The sequence below is a fragment of the Myotis nattereri genome (genome assembly GCF_964212035.1).
Source record: "Myotis nattereri genome assembly, chromosome: 7".
Taxonomy (NCBI): Eukaryota; Metazoa; Chordata; class Mammalia; order Chiroptera; family Vespertilionidae; genus Myotis; species Myotis nattereri.
The window spans coordinates 13,653,845-13,670,763 of record NC_138082.1 but is presented as its reverse complement, the minus strand read 5'-3'; the positions used below and the strand labels follow the sequence as shown (position 1 = coordinate 13,670,763).

The window sequence follows — 16,919 nt, the reverse complement described above, 5'->3', positions numbered from 1 at the left end:
AATCTGCAAATGAAGCCAAAGTATATTTTGACAAAGGGGCACATCTTGTAACCTACCAAATTCTGAAAGTAACTCATTTCTAATTTAACTGAAATTATAATTTTTACAATTTCCCATTCTCAAGCTTGTCTAAAATAATAATGATTACAGAAACTTAAATAGTTCCAAAATGTTTTAAAACATATCAGGACTGTATACTTTTAACATTTTTAGTAATATAAATTTTTAAATATAAACCTTTTCTTCTCAAAAAAAATGGAACTTAGAAGAGTTTCTAACGTGGAAAAGCTAGTAAATTTTTATGTTTGATCATTTGAACGATAAGAACTGTCCTCTTTGCATGATGTAATCACAACAGATATGATACATCATAATTTCACAGTGCATTATTTCCATATGATCTGTAGCTTTTAAATTTACACTAAAAGTATGCAGAATGCCTACTGATAGTTCTTAGGGGAATTATATGTCTACTTCATAGGAAAAAAGACACCAATACCCACAAACAGAATATCCTTTATATATTAGCTGCTTGTACTTCCTAATCAGTAGGACAGTATTCTTCCTAAATTAAAATTGGAAAATTATTTTAAATCAGTGATCCACAGTGATATTTTAAGAAAGGAAATTAAAATATTTTATATGAGGCAAAGTTAAAGTTGCTTTACAACTAAAAATATAAACATTTGTCCATTTTTTCAACATAATTACTGTTTTAAATTTAAAAGTAAATAAATTTATAAGTAAAGAAATTAACACCATCATAGCATATGCACAGGTTAAATAATGGCCCCTGAAATAAAACTACACTTAGAAATCAACTGTTACAACACTATACTTCATTAATTCTAAGATAACAACACACTTATATCTCTGAAATCATGGTACACTGATATAGTTTCAATGAAGTATGGTTTATACAATATAGTTTAAATTCATGTTTTCCTTTAACATTAACAATAAATAATCCAGAATCCTTGGCTTAAGGATAAATGGACCCATCTGAACTAGCTCAACCAATGTCCTTGAATAAAGGATCTAAACACATTCTGAGTATCTCAGACTGAAATCTGCTTATATTAACATCTTCTATTTGATCATTAAAATAGTTAGCAAGTTGTCCGGCCGGTGTGGCTCAGTGTTTGAGCGTCGACCCATGAACCAGATGGTCACGGTCCGATTCCCGGTCAGGACACATGCCCGGGTTTCGGGCTCCAACCCCAATAGGGTACGTGCAGGAGGCAGCAGATTGATAATTCTCTCTCATCATTGATGTTCCTTTCTCCATCCCACTCCCTTCCTCTCTCTGAAATCAATAGAACATTTTTTTAAATAAAGTAGTTAGCAAGTTCAAGGAAAGCCAACCTAATGCTCAAATACATAATTTCTCACTTGCAAAACAAGCCTCCATTGGTTTGTCGATTTTATTAGATCTTTTCAGGTATCAAGATTATAAATACGTAATTGGTTCATGACAACGATCAATGGTCTGGTAATCAAATTACCAAACCAAAAATTTCAGTTCAAGCTATTAAAAGTAGTATGGTAGTGTCTAAAATATTTTTAAGAGATACGGCCATAGATAACCTGGATTCTCATATTAAACCACCAACCCTTCCAGTGCAAGGGAATAAAGGTGATAGAAAAGTATACTCACATTGGCAAGATTGTTTTCCCCTTAAGATACCATAATGCTAAAGGAAAACAGAGATTGTTTATTACAGAGATTGTGTATGTGCATGTGTCCAGATGTGGAAAGTTAGAGACTTGTAGATCCATTTTAAATAAAGCAGAAAGAGTTGTGCTATGTGTATAAAATTACCAGGCAGTTTTTAAAATCTGGATTAAAGATTATGGAATCTCATTATCTGGAATGCTTTTGAAAGAAAGGTTAAGTCATATCTAGTTTGTGATTAAGTCAACCTCACTCAAAAGTTGAGATAATTACAGTTTCTTCTTTTTAATTATCCAGTTAGAATACAATGTTGATAGTGCCATTCTGAGACACACTGAATATAAGTAGATAGTCATTGTTCCAATATTGAAAAGTAAAAATAAGATAGCGTTAAATGTTTGGCATATTAAATCTTATGTTATAACCTGCTGACATGAGATACAATCAGAAAAAATAAATAAGAGGGACTTGAGTTGGGGGAGAAAATTATATATTCTGTGCTAAATTATGTGACATAAATTAAGATGAAGTTCTTCTATAGCAAATGGACAAAGGGTCTTTTGAATCTTTTTTAAAAAAGGACCTTAAACACTAATTTTAAAATAATATAAAAGTTCTGATATGTGATGTCTATAGCAAAATAGTTTAATTTTTTCGCCGAAGTTGGGAAAGCTATGTTCTCTAATTACCAAATACATTTCAACTGAAGCTCTGAATCTCACCTAGCTTCAGCAAAAACACTTCTTGTTTGCCTTGCTGAGCAACAATTTGTGTAATAGTCGAGTCATCCTTCTGTGAGAATATGGCACCTGAGAATATAAGCTTCTCAACTCATATATTCTAACAGGCTTAGGACGCTTTTTTTGCTTTCTTCTGGGGCGTTTTTTATTACCATTCTTCTTAGTTTCTGCAATGCTGGAAGAATCCTGCACATGTGGCTTGGGAGAAGAGCTCTTGACAGCACTGGACTGCTTTTCGGCATCAGCTGATGGAATTGAGTTTGAAAGCATTTTGGCTGGTCTCTGGGCCTTCTTTAACCTACTGAGAACAGATTTTGTCTTCTTAAGATGCATTCCAAAAAAAGCCCTCCTGGACTGATACTTGCGACGCAAAAAAACAGAGAATTTTGAGATATACTTTCTAATTATATCATTTAGTTTGGTAGGAATCCAAGTTGACTGTTTTTCTGATGTGGTTCTGGTTATTTCCTTAACAACAACTGGTCTGTACACCTTTTTGAGTAAACCTGGCTTCTTATTAGTTGTCGCCTTCCTTCTCTGAACTTTCTTTTTACTTTTTAAGTACTTATTTCTCACTGATTTTGAGATTTTGGCAGCATCACCATTTAAGAGAATTAACTGGAAATTCCTCTCTTTAGGAACTTCACTAGATTTCAAGATCTCTGATTTTGCCAGAAATACGGAAGACCCATTGGCCTCCTGGTCAGATGTTAATTCATGTCTTACTGACACTGTTATAAAAGGTGAAGAAGTAGAGCTTTGTACATGAGCATCGTCATTTCCTTCACTGGAGGTTAGGTCACTAAAGCGAATTTGAATCCAGTCATCATTCCTGTCAGACTCTTGTATTTCTGTGTTCAGAGGAGGATTAATTGCAGTTTTTTTATTCAATGGGTCATAACAATCAAAGGAACTCAGTTTATATTTGTACTGGATGTTAATGTCCTGATTGTTTTTATCATTCTGCTGGCTAATTTCAGAGACGTTGAAGGATTCACCTTCATTCAGCTTAACATTTGAAGAAACAACACAGAATAAGGCATTGGGGTGCAAAGGCTTCAAAATGTTAGTATATGATTCAAGAAATTCCAATCTTCCAATTTGGATTTTCTTTTTTGGTCTCCTGTCGTTGCGTAAAAGTAAACGCTTCAGTGATGGCGAGTATGTCTCATGTTCACTTACTCTTTTTGTCACTATGTAACTCATGAGACTGGTTTGAGCTCCACTGCTGACTTTTACAGTCTGGCATCTAGAAGTCACTCGCCAGGTTTGTTCATAAGGCATCTTTTCTATAGGGTCATAGCTAGGTTTATCTAAGGCTACTGAAAAGTCATCAACATTATAATCACATTCTAATAGAACTTCAATGAATGCAGTGTCATTTAGGTCTGATGAGACAATCTTTCTTTCTTCACTCGAATATTTTTTTTTTACTTTCCTGGGTTCAGAGTCATCATCAAAGTAACAGTGGAAACGACCTTCCTTAAATTCCCTCACAAGAGTGTTAATTTTTATGTCATCTTCTATCATGATTTGAGACCATGTTTTCCCCACAAATGAAGGAGGGACATGAGGCAAGGCTTCAAGAACTGGTTCATCAGCCTTATCTTCCAAAACCAACTTTGCTTTTTTTGATCTCCTTCCAGAACCACCCTTAGAACCAGAGCTTGAATAGGAATCACGCTTCATTTCTTTCAGGCTAAAAGACATCTTCTTCACACCTTTTTGAGTTCGGTCATTGTCAGACTGAGAAGAGCGATCACACTGAATATTCACCCCAGAAACACAAGCTTTAGAGTCCTTATTTTTTACATCTGTACGTTTTAACTTTAACTTCAGCTTCAAACGGTTATCTCCATTAGCCATTTGAAGGTCTGCTGACTCAGGGGAGGCATTACGGCCCTTTGCAGAAACACTGCGTCGACCGCGCTTACCTCTCTGGCCTTTCTGATCTTTCTGCGTGTTGTCTTCTTTGTTAGCTTTCCGCTGTTGACGAGTCTTTGGCTGAGAAGTCTCTTCCCAATTACATTTTCTTTTAGGACTAGTAGATTTACCTCTCCTGCCTCTTGGGTTACTTTTTTTTGCCCTTTTCTTATCAGGCCCTGGTGATTGGTGAGTCTTGGACTGGCGAGAGGCATCTTTTTGAACATTTATTTCAGAACCATAAGGCTCACAGGCTGACTCTTCCAGAATGATATAGTCTTTCTTCTGGTTTACCACTTTGAAAGTCTTTCTGGATTGGTTTGACTCTGACTGAGGAGAGCCTTCACAAACATATCCTAGTTCTGAATCACAACAGTCACAGCATGCACCTTCTAGCTCAAAACTTTTTGCATTTATACCAGCAATTCCTTCGACAGTCACTTGAGGTGAGTCAATCACTGGCTGACAGGAGGCATCAGAATCAGCAATCACTTCACAATCACTATCACTGGTCACCAGGTCCACCAACAGCATCTTTTGAGGATCTGCTTCTTTGACCGACACCTGATATTCATCCACTATTATTTGAAGAGGGACATCAGAATCAGACATTATTTCAGAATCACTAGTCTTTTCTTCCATGCCAAGATGCGATGTCTTCTGAAGGTTCATTTCTTTGCAAACCATTTGAGGATGGTCAACTTCTAACTGCAGATGAATACCAGAATCACATTTTATTCCAGAAACGCTCGGTTCACAGTGCTGATTTTCTAAGTCATTATGATCCTTCTTTTCCAAGTTTATCTCTTTGACAGCCACAGGACATTGACCAACCACTAACTGAACAGGAGCATCAGAGTCACATCTTATTTGATAGCCAGATAGTTTATAGGTATCTCCCAGGTAAATATGGCCTTCCTTCCAAAGACTTACTTTATCAGCTTTTTCAAGCTGGTCAGCCACAGACTGAAGAGAATCGTCACAAGTAAAACTTATTTCAGGACCACAAGAATCATTGCTTTTATCGTCCAAATTGGCATGTTCCTCTTCCAAAATGTGTGGTTGCTCAACTGCTGGTTGAAAATGGACATTTGAAACATAAATCATTGCAGAATCCTTGGGATCATAGCCCTTGTCATGCAGACAAGCATGTCCCTCCCTCAGAAGATTTATTTCTGCAGTAGCCTCTTGAATTTCATTAGCCACAGAATGAACATGTTCATTAGAGTCAAAATTTAGTGTAGAATCACTGGGTTTGACAATCTTACCTTCCATGTCTACAGGCTTCTTCCAACGGTTAATCTCCTTAATAATTTCCTCAGTTTGGCCCGCCACTGACTGAAAACGAACATTAGAATCATACATAATTGCAAAACCATCAGATTTATCTGTTGTCTCTTCCACATCTTCATCCTTCCAAAGGCTTATTTCTTTAACAGTTTCTCTAACCTGCTCAGCCACTGACTGAAGAGGGTCATCAGAGTCAAAACTTATTTCAGAACCACAGGATTTATGGTGTTTATCTTCTAGCTCAATATGCTCTTTCTCCAAAATAGTTATTTGAGACTGATCAACTCTTGACTGAGCCAAGTAATCAGAATCCAAGCTCATGTCAGAACCACTATATTGGCTGTTATTATCTTCCAAGTATACATGACCTTCATTCTCAAGGTTTGTTTGTTTAATAGCTGCTTCAGGTTGATCAGGCACAGACTGAGGAGAAACATCAGAATCCTGTATTAATTTAGACTCACTAGGTTTATCGACTTTATTTTCTAGGTCAATATCCTTTACCTCCCACAGGTTTGTTTTTTGAATCACGTCCTGAAATTGTGCAGCCAATGGCTGAGGAGGGTCATTAGACCCCAATTTTACTTTATAATCGCTAGGTTTGCTGCTTGTGTTCTCCAGATCAACATGTTTTTTCTTCAAAGGGGCTAGCTGAGATTTCTCAATGACTGATGGACGAGGGGGACCAATATCCAAATTTATATCGAAACCTCTAGATTTAGTACTTTCAACTTCTGGGTCAACATGGTCCTCCCTCAAAACAGCTAGCTGAGGTTTTTCAGTCATCAAATGAGGAAGGACATTTATTTCAGAGCCACTATATTTATCACTCTTGTTTTTTAAAACATATTCATCTTTCTGATCATTTTTTTCTTTAACAGCTATTTGAGGTTCAGTCACTGAATAATGAGAGACGTCAGAATCTAAATTTATTTCAGAACCGCTAAATGCAGCACGCTTTTCTTTTTGAAGCAACATTTCTTTAAGAACTACATCAGTTCTTTGAATAACTGACTGAAGGGGGAAACCGAAATCCAATCTTGTTTCAGAAACATTTAATTCATTACCCTTGTCTTTTATTTGTTCTTCTTTCGGATTGTTTATTTCTTTCACAGCTCCGTCAAGATGATGGGTCACTGAATGAGAAATAGAAGACTTCAAACTGTTTTCAGGAACATCAGGTCCATTACCCTTATTTTTCAGCTGTACGTACTCATCTTTCTGGAGGTTTACTTCTTCACTGGGATTTTCAGAATGTCCAATTGTTGAGTGATAATTCAAACTTAATCCAGAAACACTAGGCTCAATGTGCATCGGTTCTTCTTCTTGAAGTTTCAGTCTTTTAGCAAGAACTCCAGAATTTGTCACTGAAAGAGGAGGGACATAAAAATCCAAACTTATTTTAGAACCACTGGGTTCATCATTCTTCCTTCCTAAGTGTTTATAGTCTTCTTTCTGAATAATTACCTCTTTAACACCTACTTCAGATTGATCGGCCTCTGAAGGAAGAGGTACATTGGAATCAAAAGCCATTTCAGAACCACAAAATTCATTATTCTTATTTACCTGATCAACAGGTTCCTCCTCAGCTACTTGAGGTTGGTCAACTACTGGGCAAAGATGAATATCAGAATTAAAAGTCATTTCAGAACTATTTGACCCACAGCTCTCATCTTCCATGTTAATGTCCTTTTTCCTTATTTCTTCTACATTCAGCTCAGAATGCTCAGTAACTGAGAGAAGAGGAGGGTCAGAATCAAAAGTGAATTCAGAGCTGGAGCATCCATAGCTCTTAACTTCCATATCAACATTTGACTCTTTCATATTTATGTCTCCCAGAACTCCAGGAGGTTGTTCATTAGCTGACTGTTGAAGAGAAGCATGAGAATTAACACTTAGGTCAGAAACACTAGAGTTAGCACTCTTATTCTGCAGGTCAATAGCTGCTTCTTGAGGGTTTACTTCCTGAACTGCTACTTGAGGTTGGGCAGCCACTAATTGAGCATCAGTTTGGAAATTCATTTCAGGACTGTAGTATTCACAGTTCATATCCATAAAGTCATTGTTCTCTTTCGGAAGATTTATTTCTTCAGCAGCCCTCTCAGGTTCATCAGTCACTGCCTCGAGAGAGGTATCACAGTCAAGATGTGCTTGAGCACTACTGGATTTGTTGTTATCGTTCACGTAGACAGGCCCCTCCCTTAGGTTTCCTTCTTTGACAGTCAGTTGGGGATGGACAATTACTGACTGAAGAGAAACATCACAACCAACACTTGTTTCAGAACAACTCGATCCATAGTTCATATCAACCAAGCCAGTGTACACCTTCTCCTGAGGTTCTGTTTCAGTGACAGCCACTGGGAGTTCCTCAATCACTGACTGAAGTGGTACAACAGAACCAGCACTTATTTCAGAGCTACCAGATCCATAGTTGTTATCTAAGTCCATGGGTGCCTCCTGAGGAAGGTCTACTTCTTCTGCAGGCTGTTGGGTGTCGTCATCAGTTGGCTGAACTGAGGTGTCACCATCAAAATTCATCTCAGAATCACTGGAATCATAGCTTTCATCAACCAGGCGAACATGCACTGCCTTCTGAACACTAGTGCCTTTAACAATTACTTGAATTCGGTTGGTAGCCAACTGCAGAGGGCCATCGTGAACAGAACTTATTTCAGAAACACAAGATTCATTGCTGTTCTGCTGCAAATCATCATGCACTTCCTCGGAAAGGTTTGTTTCTTGGGCAGTCACTTTCGGTTGGTCAGTCACTGAATAAAAAGAGGAACTGCAATCAAAACTCATCTCAGAAGCTCTTGATTCATAGGTCTTATCTTCTTGGTCAATTTGCCCCTCGCTGCAAAGATCTTGTACAGCCACTTCAGGCTGATCAGAGACTGACTGAGAGCCACAAGCAAAGTCCATTTTAGTTATCACGGAGCATTTCTGTTCCAAAGAGGCTGGCTTGTTAAAAACCACCTGCTTTTTGTCTTGGGTACGATCCATATTAGGAAAGGATTTCTCATGGTGCTTGGGAATGGCACCTTCAAAGGTTCCTTTATTAGAAGGCATATCAGTTTTATTCTGATTGACTGTGGGGTTAACTGCTAATTTGGAAACTGACTCAACATTTAAGGAACCCTCAGTACCCATAGATGCACGTGATTGAAAGCCAGGTGACAGGGTTTTACCCCGAGATTTTACATCTTCCTGTATAACCGACTTATCTGGATTTATACATACAGATTTTCTATTTGACTCTTTAGGTTTCGGATTTAAACGTGAAGAATTTTCTAGACTGGTTGAGGGCCTAGGATTTCTAGAGCCCCCGTCTCCCTGTTCAAGGGATCTGTCAACTTTGTTTGGGTCACATTTGTTAACCGAATCCAAATTGGCTGCTACTGGTAACCTAGCAGTACTAGTTATAACTGGTCGAGCATTAGCACTCTCAGGCAAAGGACGAGCAGGAGCAGTGGAAATCACTGAGGGACCTAATGGGTTTTTCCCAGTATTTGTAGCTTGACCAACACCTACTGGATTAAATTCTTTCAGGCCACTCCCAATTTTATAAACAAACTCCAAGGGCTTCTGCCGCCCCTTCTCCAATTTTTGAATAACTGATGGCCGAATTGGAACACCCTGCATACATTCCTGTGATACACTAGGTCTAGAATGCAACTCTCCAGTAGGTTCAGAATTGTGGGTGGGTATCTCTCCTCTGGTTCCAGGAGCATCATCAGCCATTTCTTCAGAAGCAGAGTCATCCATGAGAATCACTTCAGCAGCTGCGTCATCCCCAGCAGGCGCTGCATCATCCCCAGCAGGTGCATTATTCCCAGCAGGCGGGGCGTTATTCTCATTTGGTCCTGATCTAAAAAGAAAAGGGGGAAATCATAAAAAGTTTTAATATCTGTTTAAAATGTTTAAATAAGGACACAATGGTATTTCCTTTTTATCCTAGGCGAGATTCTTAGAGGACAAATAATTGAGCCAATCACACTAGGCTGTATAATGCATTTCAGTAAGGTAATGAGTGCAGCTGGAAGTAGCTCCACCAATTGATACTTAATAAACACAAATGGCTCCTAAACATACGAAAAATGCAAAGGCATACCTCATTTTTTGGTTATCAGAGCAGCAAATAGCATAAAGTTTAACACAAGTTACTTAATCTTTTAGGCTTTAGGCCTCCCCTTCCCCCAAAAAAAGATAATACGATTTCCCTCATTAAATTGTTTTGAAAAGTAAACTAGTTGTTACATGTAAAGAACATTTTTTTTTAAATACTGGAAAATAGTAATCATTCACAGGTATTAACTATTATTATTTTAACACATTGTTTGGGCAAAGGTGCAATAACAGGCACTTCAACACATTATTGGTAGGAATATAGATGAATTTATATGAAGAACACTTTTGTAATGCCTATTAAAATTAAAAATGCCAGGAAGAGTCTAAAGAGATATAACAAGCTAATGCAATCTGATTATCCTGGATGGGATCCTGAACCAAAAAAAAAAAAAAAGATATTAGGTGAAAACTAGGGAAACCTGAATAAATTACATAATTCAGTTAATATATTACATTGGTTCATTAACTGTAACAAATGTACCACACTAATGTAAGATGTTACTAATAGGGAAACTGGGTGAGGGGGTATATAAAAACTCTCTGCACTATCTTAATTTTTCTGTAAATCTAAAACTACCTAAAAATATAGTCTATTGAAAAATAATAAAAATTTTAAATATATTAACACCTAAAAATACCTTTATTACATATTTTTACATTTGGGAGATGCCACAATTTCTTAAGAGAATATGCATACATAGAAAAAATATACTATCACAATTAATATCAAGATAGTGCTTTGGTATTGTAAAATAAAAATGTTAAGCCTGGCATCAAAAATAATATTGAAGAGCCAAAAATTGCCATAATTTTTCATACTTCTGAACTCTAATCAATAAAATTGCAGTACAATAACCACTCTACCCTAGCTTTTCAGAACCCTAGTGGAGTATCTCCATTTGTCTTAAACACTATCACAACATTCTCAAAATAAAAAATCAATTTCGTATCATTTGGCTAAGAAAAGAAAGGAAGAAAAAGACACGCAGAATCATGAAATCCATCAAGATGGCAATGTGCAAAGGGGAGTTACTAGATACCATTTCACATTATGTTCCGATTCAAAGATGCACTTTAAGGAGGGCTGAATGTTAACGCAAATATCTGCTGTAACACATAACGACGACGATGCACTAATATTATTCCACTCAGTTACTTTACCTGCTTTCTTGATAATGATAGGGGTGGTGCAGCAGGACATCCTGCAAGAAACGTTCCATCAGACTACTACTGGGGACCTCAGCATCTCGCTCTCCTGCTCCTGATCCCGCTCCTCCTGATCCTCCCGGTCCTCCTTGTCCTGCTGGTCCTCCTTGTGCTGCTGGTCCTCCTTGTCCTGCTGGTCCTCCTTGTCCTGCTGGTCCTCCTTGTCCTGCTGGTCCTCCTTGTCCTCCTGCTCCTCCTGCTCCTCCTGCACCTCCTGCTCCTCCTCCACCACCACCACTCCCACCACCCATCCGTTCTCTATTCTGTGCGGTCATGAATCTGTGTTCTGGACTGTTCACATGCTGTACAGAAGAAAGAAACTGAGTGTTTTTAAATGGGTCATATTCGGCAGCGAGAGTTTCACAAAATGGATTCATTTACAAATACGGTCCTGATAGACGTATACGTTGAAATACCCTTTCTATAAAGCAATTCTAAAATATACATCTAAAATCCGTAAGATTACCTTTCTCTTAGATATAATAATGACATCTCTCTAAGTCTTTCCTTAGAGAATCATCTTAAATGTGGGCGATTTGTGCAAAAGATGATGCTTAATCACAGCATAACAAGCATCTCTTCTTTAAGATTTTTTTGTATCGATTTTCAGAGAGAAAAGGAGAGGGGGAGAGACATCTATGTGAGAGTGAAACATCAATTGGCTGCCTCCTGCATGCCCTGTACCAGGAATCAAACCCACAACTTTTTTGTACTCAGGATGATGCCCAACCAACTGAGCCACCCGAGCCAGCGTATAAATATCTTTTCTAAATCTCATTTTCTGTGTGGTGTTTGTATATAAAAGTACAGTATCTTTTTATGGCAGCCCAACAAGCTTTTTAAACTCACTTATCAATACTAATAGTTTATCTAGGTAACTTTAGAATTTTCTATTCCACAATCACATTGTGTACAAATAAGAATAGTTTTATTTATTCTTATCTAATCTTTATCATTGTAATTCTTTTTCTTTTTCTTATTTATCTGACTAGGACCTCTGGTAAAATATTGCATATAGTTTAACTCAAGCATCAAATCTATTTTTTCCTCAATATATTTGGATCTAATCTTTGTTTTTATTTTTAAACCTATTTTTATTATTCTTGCTAATACAATGTCCCTATTTCTCTTCTTTCTTGCTCTCTTGTGAACTATTTTTATTATTCCAATTTGTTCCTATTAACTTAGTTACAGATATATTAGTCCATTAGTGGGAACAGTATATAACAAGCAACCTGACCTATCAGTCTAAAATTATTTGTTACTTTTACTCTCTTCTCGAGCAATGCAACGTCCAATTAACTCAATTTACTTTCCTTCCAATTTATATGCCATTTCTATTAATCCCATGTGACATTATTTAGATTGCCTACATATTTACACTTCCATTGCTCTTTATTCCTTCCCATATCTCTGAGCTTCCAACTGGAATTCTTTTCCTTACACCTGAAGAAATAGTTTTGCTATTTCCTTTAGTAAGGGTCTGCTAGACATAGTTCCTTAATTTTTGTCTTTGTAAAATAAAATGTTTCTATTGCACCTCCTTTTAAATGATATACTTATTAAATATAGAATTCTAAGGTAGTGTTATTTTCTTTCTTTTGGCTTCTACTGTTTTTGTTTAATATTCAGCCACATCGGAGTTCCTTATTTCTTCACTGCCTTAATAGTTCTCCAAAGCCTTGAAATTTGAGCTTTCAAAGATAGGACAAATTATTTTTTGCTGTCATTACAGTCTTTTTTAAATGTCCGTTTAGTGCAGGAATATCCAAATGTCTAAAAATTACTTTAAGCAAAAAAAAAAATTATACAAGAGCTTATTGCATAAAACGTGTGTTAAAGATTTAATATATTTTATCATTATCAAAGGTTCAACAGATAATCTCCCAGTCAAGTGATGATATAATTGATGAGAGAAATATTAAAAAGAGTTTTGAGATTTATTATCTGCCTCCTCGTGTTTATAACCAGCATTAAAAAGTATTTCTTTTTTAAAAGGCGGAGGTGGGGAAATCACAATAATAAAACTTTTCCTTAATATAAATTTAAGTGATTACTGTTAGATAATTAAACAAGGCAAATGCCACTAAAAAGATTTTTTTTCACACGTTATAAACCTGTGTTTGATATGTAAGATTAAAGTTTAGCACTAGCAGAACCAGAACTTGATTATACTGCAACTTCACCTACGACACGATTCCCTTATGAACATAAATGCAAAAATCCTCAACAGAATACTTACTAGCAAACCAAACCCAGCAACACATAAAAAGCATTATACACCATGATCAAGTGTAATTTTTCCCCAGGAATGCAAAATTGGTTTAAAATCTGAAACTCAATCAATTGTAATTGCTATAATAGACTGAATTCTGTTCCCGCCAAATTTATATGTTGAAGTTCTAACTGCCAAAATGACTCTGTTTGGAGACAAGGCTTTTAGGAGCTAATTAAATCACATCATCTAGAAACATTAACTCAAAGTGAATCGAAGATCTAGATGTAAAAACTAAAACTTTAACACTCTTAAAGAAAAGCACAGGCATAAATCTTCATGACCTTGAATCAGGCAATCCTTATGAGACCCATAACACATGCAACAAAAGAAAAACAAAGTTCAACTACTGTAAAATGTAAAACTTTTGTGCATCAAAGCATAAAACTAAAAGTCCTTACCTTATTTTACAACGTCTTACAGAATCTAATTCTCTGAATTCTTTGCCTATCACTCAACCCTCTCCCACCTCACGCTCTCCCTCTACTGCAGTCACAATGACCACTTGGCTTTTAGGTTAGCATCCATCTGTCTCGGGGTCTCTATCCTTGCTCTCTGCTCTCTCTACCTAGAAATTCTTCCCCTAGAGGTAAGCAAGCCTGGCTCCTACACTTCATTCAAATCCCAACTAATGTTATTTCCTGAACCTCAGCTAGCCGCCCTACCTAATATTATACTCCCTCCCTTATTTTATTTCCCTCGTAACATGTATCACAATCTGACGTAAGTATTAAGTTTATATATCTATTTTCTGTTTGATTGTACCATAATGTAAGTTGCATAAATAAAAGGACCTGGTTTTGTTCATGGTCATATCCCTAGAACCTTAAACAGTGTCTGTCATTGAGAAGGTTGTTATTATGATCTGTTTAATGAATGAATTTTTTAAAATGACTAGAATGTGAAGGAAGAGGTAGTCACTCAGAAGTCCTTTGAGGTGTAATAACCACATTAGCAGGGTCCTCTCACCTCGTCCAGATCGGTATAGTGCAGGAGGCAATAGCTGCAATATCCGTATCTGTTTGGCATGCTGAATAACCAAAGTCAAAAGGTATTGTCGTTGAATATTCAAAGACTGGGGAAAAAATGGCAAAAATCACAATTCCTTACTGTCACAAGGAAAACAGCTACGATTAATATCAGAGAACAGAATTTCGTTCTTGAAACCTAACCACTCTTTTTTCTCATAATTATGAAAATAGATAAGGCTTCTTCCCATGAGATACGGAATCAATCAGTGAACCTAAAGTAAAGATGATCGCATTAGGACTGATACAGTATTGAAGAATACCGTACTCAATTTTAAAGACAAATTACTATTTCTAAGTTGTTACTATCGTATATTTTCTATACACTAATGAGGCTCATGAATTTTCCCATTATGTTTCTATACAAAATCCCAGGTTACTTAAATTGCCAGTGTCATATGTAACATCTAATTCTCTGTCATGAGAGGAAAGATCACACTTGGATTTTCTGTTTAGTCCAAAAAGGGGCAGATTTTGAAATACTTTACCCAACAAAGTTGCTGAAAATAAAAATAACAACAAATTTAACCTCTGAAATGCAAGACATTTCTCTGACAATTACATAAACCAAATGAGGATTTTTTTTCCAATTGGTGTAATGAGATTTCTCTACAAATATTTTCCAAGTTTCTACCCCTTAAAACTATAATCCTTTAACAATACATATTGCAGTGATTTCTAAATGAGAATAAATATCAAAATCATCCCCAAAAATTTTGATTTAGCAGAGCTGAGACAATCTAGAATTTAGAATTTTTTAAATTCCCAGGTAACTTTTATCTACATCCAATTCATTCACTGACACCAAGTATATATAGTTTATGATTATTTGAGTAACAAATTCAATACAGTTTTTGCTGTTTTCTTAAAGTTAAAATAAAACTGTAAGAAATAATTTTATCACATTTTAAATTCTAATTATTGTAAACATTGTAGGTTGGGAAATATATAACAAAATGATCCTATAGCATTATGAGTATTTCTGATAAGAAGGATGGCTCTGCAACAGAAAAAGTTGACTCGTTAAAATCAATGTTTAAAAATTATTTCAGAGTCTTAACACCAGTAAAATGAGAACAGAAAACAGCTTCATTAAGTAAAATGCTGTAACATTCACTTACCTATTACTTTTTAGTATGAGAAACTGACTTTTCTACTTCCCACACTTATGTGGAAAGTGAATCAATTAAACCAGCCTCTGAAATAAAGAATATATAAGAAGTGACTTACTTGCAATTTAGTTTTATTTCCATTTACTTCATTTGTAATCTGAAGCAACAAAGTGAATCAAGCTTTAAGTTTATTTATAGATATGAAAATTTTCAGGTTGAGAGAACCCTAGAGCTTAAACCTAAACGTTGAAAATCATTACATAAAAAACTTTTTAGTGCTTTCTTAATGAAAACATTCATTGAATGAAAGGCAAAGTGAAAGCATGAGCCTAATATCACACACACACACACACACACACACACACACACACACACACAAAATCGAAATACTTCAAATATTTTTAAAATCTTTAACCTTTATGTCCTTCAACTCCTGTTGCATTATTACCTGCCATTTACATCATCTTCAGTGTCATATACATTCTACAATGACAATGAGCTACAATGAATCAGAAGCACCTGTCGGCATTTTTTAAAACTCACATGCTAGGACTCACCTGGAAAACTTACTGAATCAAAATCCGCTGAAGAGACAAGCCCATGCATATTCCACATATTTTTTAAAAATACTTTTTATTGATTTCAGAGAGGAAAGAGGGAGAGATAGAAACATCAATAATGAGAAAGAATCATTGATCGGCTGCCTCCTGCACTCCCCACACCGGGGATGGAGTCTGCAACCCGCAACCCGGGCAAGTGCCCTGACAGGGGAATTAAATCATTAAGTCCTGGTTCATAGGTCCTCGCTCAGCCACACTGGCCCAGGCAATTCCACATATTAAAAATGCTCCCGGGTGACTCTGATATAGGTTGAGCCAATAATATGTCATTCCTTTATGTACTAATAAAATTCTTACTTAAAAGGATCATTTCTTTGGGGTCTGGGATTGTATTGCATTGCATGACTAACTAGGTCTTTTTATACAGTCTCTGAATTCTACTGGTACCTGGTATTTTTAAGAAGTAGCAAGTCATTTACCTTCAGCAGAAAAGGGCAGGTATTTCATCAGCTGTATTAGTCCCAGCGAACATCTGTAAATTAAAATAATTTTTTTTGAAAAAGATAAGCTCCGTAAGTGTCTAACACTTGCCAAATAAACACCTCCAAGTTATATTTCTTTGAAAAGAGACATAATTAAGTTTCCAAAAATAAGAAGAGAAAAAATATTAATTCTTGAACACCCTAAATGACTGCCTAAGATGCTCTAGAACAGAGTAACTGTGAGGGTCCATGTAATCCCCATCAAATACATCAAATCTCTGGGATTTGAGAATAGCAGCTGGAAGAGAATGTAAGGCAAAACTGTGCCTCTAAGGTTAAGAACAAAGATACCATCAAACTCCAAATAAGTTCCATAAGAAACTTTTAAAAGAAATATTTATGTGAAATTAAGTTTAGGTTCTGAACTCACCACCCCACTCTTAGTTCCTGTGTTAATTTTTATGAAAGATACTGTCAATTCTTTACCATCTATCTATATC

At 36.2% G+C, this 16,919-nt stretch overlaps 1 protein-coding gene across 1 annotated transcript; it reads right to left on the bottom strand.

Moving 5' to 3' along the window:
* Window positions 1-2,403: 2,403 nt before the first annotated feature.
* ZDBF2 (zinc finger DBF-type containing 2) lies at window positions 2,404-15,578 on the bottom strand (the record flags this gene model as incomplete). The annotated part of the gene is made up of 4 exons (XM_081095990.1): window positions 15,387-15,578; window positions 14,207-14,312; window positions 10,918-11,264; window positions 2,404-9,496 (listed from the first exon to the last, which is right to left on the bottom strand). Exons 2-4 carry the CDS (start codon window positions 14,264-14,266, stop codon window positions 2,404-2,406), a joined length of 7,500 nt encoding a protein of 2,499 aa, XP_080952116.1. The 5' UTR covers window positions 14,267-14,312; window positions 15,387-15,578.
* Between the last annotated feature and the right edge of the window lie 1,341 nt (window positions 15,579-16,919).